This window comes from Alligator sinensis, unplaced genomic scaffold, assembly GCF_000455745.1.
Source record: "Alligator sinensis unplaced genomic scaffold, ASM45574v1 scaffold1339_1, whole genome shotgun sequence".
Classification (NCBI taxonomy): domain Eukaryota; kingdom Metazoa; phylum Chordata; order Crocodylia; family Alligatoridae; genus Alligator; species Alligator sinensis.
In genome coordinates this window covers 392,448-394,864 of record NW_005842490.1, presented here as the reverse complement: position 1 = coordinate 394,864, position 2,417 = coordinate 392,448, and the positions used below count along the sequence as shown (strand labels likewise).

General features: G+C 40.8%; 1 protein-coding gene across 1 annotated transcript in view; it reads right to left on the bottom strand.

The window, feature by feature from the left end:
* Positions 1 to 1,901, bottom strand: part of SGIP1 (SH3 domain GRB2 like endophilin interacting protein 1) — a 97,839-nt gene extending 95,938 nt beyond the window's left edge. Inside the window, 2 exon segments of the mRNA XM_025212869.1 lie at positions 1,063 to 1,087; positions 1,882 to 1,901. Of these exon segments, the coding sequence (XP_025068654.1) occupies positions 1,063 to 1,087; positions 1,882 to 1,901 (45 nt within the window).
* Between the last annotated feature and the right edge of the window lie 516 nt (positions 1,902 to 2,417).

Here is a 2,417-nt window from a genome sequence, read left to right as displayed (position 1 = left end):
CTGCTGAATAGAGCCTTGATTAAAGTGTTACCCAAAGTGTGATTCTCTAAACTTCATTATTACTATTTCTTAACAGCAAAAAACAGAGGGCTCTATGAAAGCAGGGATGTCCCAAAGCTAAGGATCTTGGGTCAGATGTGAAAAAAACAATGCCTGCCAAAGCTGTGATCAGGCATTCCAAGGTTTTTTATAATTTCATAAAAAAGATGCATGTCCTGAGATTTCTAACGGTTGTTTTTTTTCCACTCCAGAGCTCTGATTTTGAGCCTGATACAGAACAACTGCAAGCAGTTTCACAGCTGCACCAGTTTTCCTTTTGAGCTATTTGAATGCGTTTCCGATTTTTATTTTAAGCATAAGCTTGTTGAGTCTGAGTGCAGCAACTCTTGAAAACAACTTACAGTAAAAGCTGTGTCTGAACCCAACATACTTCTTTGCAAACTTGAAATTAACAGCTAAATGACTCATGGCCCATCTAAGTTCCAGTTCTAGCAGGGACATTCACTCCTAATACTATATATTAAAGCAGCAGTAATTTAAAAAGTAGCCACTCTTTTATTTTCTATTTAATGTAGAAAATAAGCAAACAATATGCATAGAAAAATGTTCTTCAGTTCATCAATGAACCTGAATATATTTTTAAAATCAATATTTTTGTATGTAATTTGCCATATAACAACTCTTTTTCACATAAAAATAAACATTAACCATAAAAGAGCAGCTTACCCATGCTCAATTCTTTTCAACATGAAGTTTGAACTGTTTTTGGAGAATTTTAAGTAGATTTATGTTCAGCAAAGATGATTTGTGTGCTGTCACTAGGTTGACTGTGTTTATTTTTAACAGAAATAATCTAGCCAGGCAAAATACTGAACTCTTCATCCATTTAAACAAAATGCTTTCTAATGAAAATCGATTATTTAAAAAGTATTTACTACATTAAATAGAACTAGAAAGTGTAAGAATTGCTTATGCTGGTTTGCAGAGGGAAAAAGCATTTTGCTAGGTGCACACAGAATGCCAGAAGGAATTTTCATAAACAGAATGTGATTTGATACTTACAACTCCATCCCTGTCTGGCGATCCTCTGCAAAACAAAGAAAATACATAAAATTAGTAAAAAACAGCCTAATTTTCTCTTTGCTCTTTAACCACAGGAAACAATTTACTTAGTCAATTCATAGGAACAGAAATGTTTATCATAAAAGTTGTCAGCAAGTGTAGCTCGCACATAAACTGCTGCTCATGAGAACTGCAAGACTGTTTTAAGTAATGTCATTTTTATCTATGCCTCAGACACTATGGTCCACATCTAAATTACCTTTAGGCAGAGAAGTACCACGTAGGCAGCTAACTTTAGGGCTAAGTACAGACAGTCAAAAATCCTGAGGCTGAATTGATTCAATCTTTGCAGGTTAGTCTGAACTGCATAGACTGAGCCAACAAACAAGTGAACAGCCATTCACTTTTGATTCTGGAAATGCAGCCACAAGCCTGCAGTGATTCAGGCCAGAAGCTGGAGGCGCTAGAGCATGCCTTGCTACTTGGCTGGAGCAGACAGCTTGGACTAAGGCTAGCCCACCTACCCTGCAAGGGGGGAAGGCTTGTGGGGGAGGTACAAAGCATGCTGGGATGCTGGGGACTGGGAGTTAACTTAAATGTGGAGGGGGTCTGGGACAGAAGTTCAATAAACCAATTTAAGCTAAATCAGTTCAGTTTGATACTACATCCATCCAGGCTTATCTTAAACCAGTTTTGGCCAATTTGAAAGCACTTTATATGCTCTGAACTTCTGGGCTACGTACAGACAGTCAAAAAGCCTGAGGCTGAATCAATTCAGTCTTCACAGGTTAGTCTAAGCTGTGTAGATAGAACCAATACGCAAGTGAAAAGGCACTCATTTCTGATTCTGGAAATGCAGCCACATGCCTGTAGTGGTCCAGGCCAGAAACCGGGAGGCATTAGAGCATGCCTCCCTGCTGGGCTGGAGCACAGACCTTGGGCCAAGGCTAGCCTACCCAACCTCCAAGGAGGGGTTTGCGGAGGAAGTGCAAAGCATCCTGGGATGCTGAAGGACTGAGAGCTAACTTGAATCTGGAGGAGAGCTAACTTGACTATATTCCTCTCTGCTCAATGTCATGAATCAGAGCAGCTGCCGACAGCTGCATTCTGACTCCTACCGGAGTGTTCAGACTTTTGACTGGACAGGTGAGTAATTGATGGATGGAGTGAAATTAACCACCTGTCCAGTCAAAAGTCTGAACACTCCGGTGGGAGTAGGAACGCAGCTGCCGGCAGCTGCTCTAATTCATGACATGGCGTCACGAACAGGATCCTGGGGAAATGTGATGGAGTTGGAATTAATTAAGAACTGCCCCTGGCGCAGTGGGGGGCGCCACGCAGATAACGCGGATGGA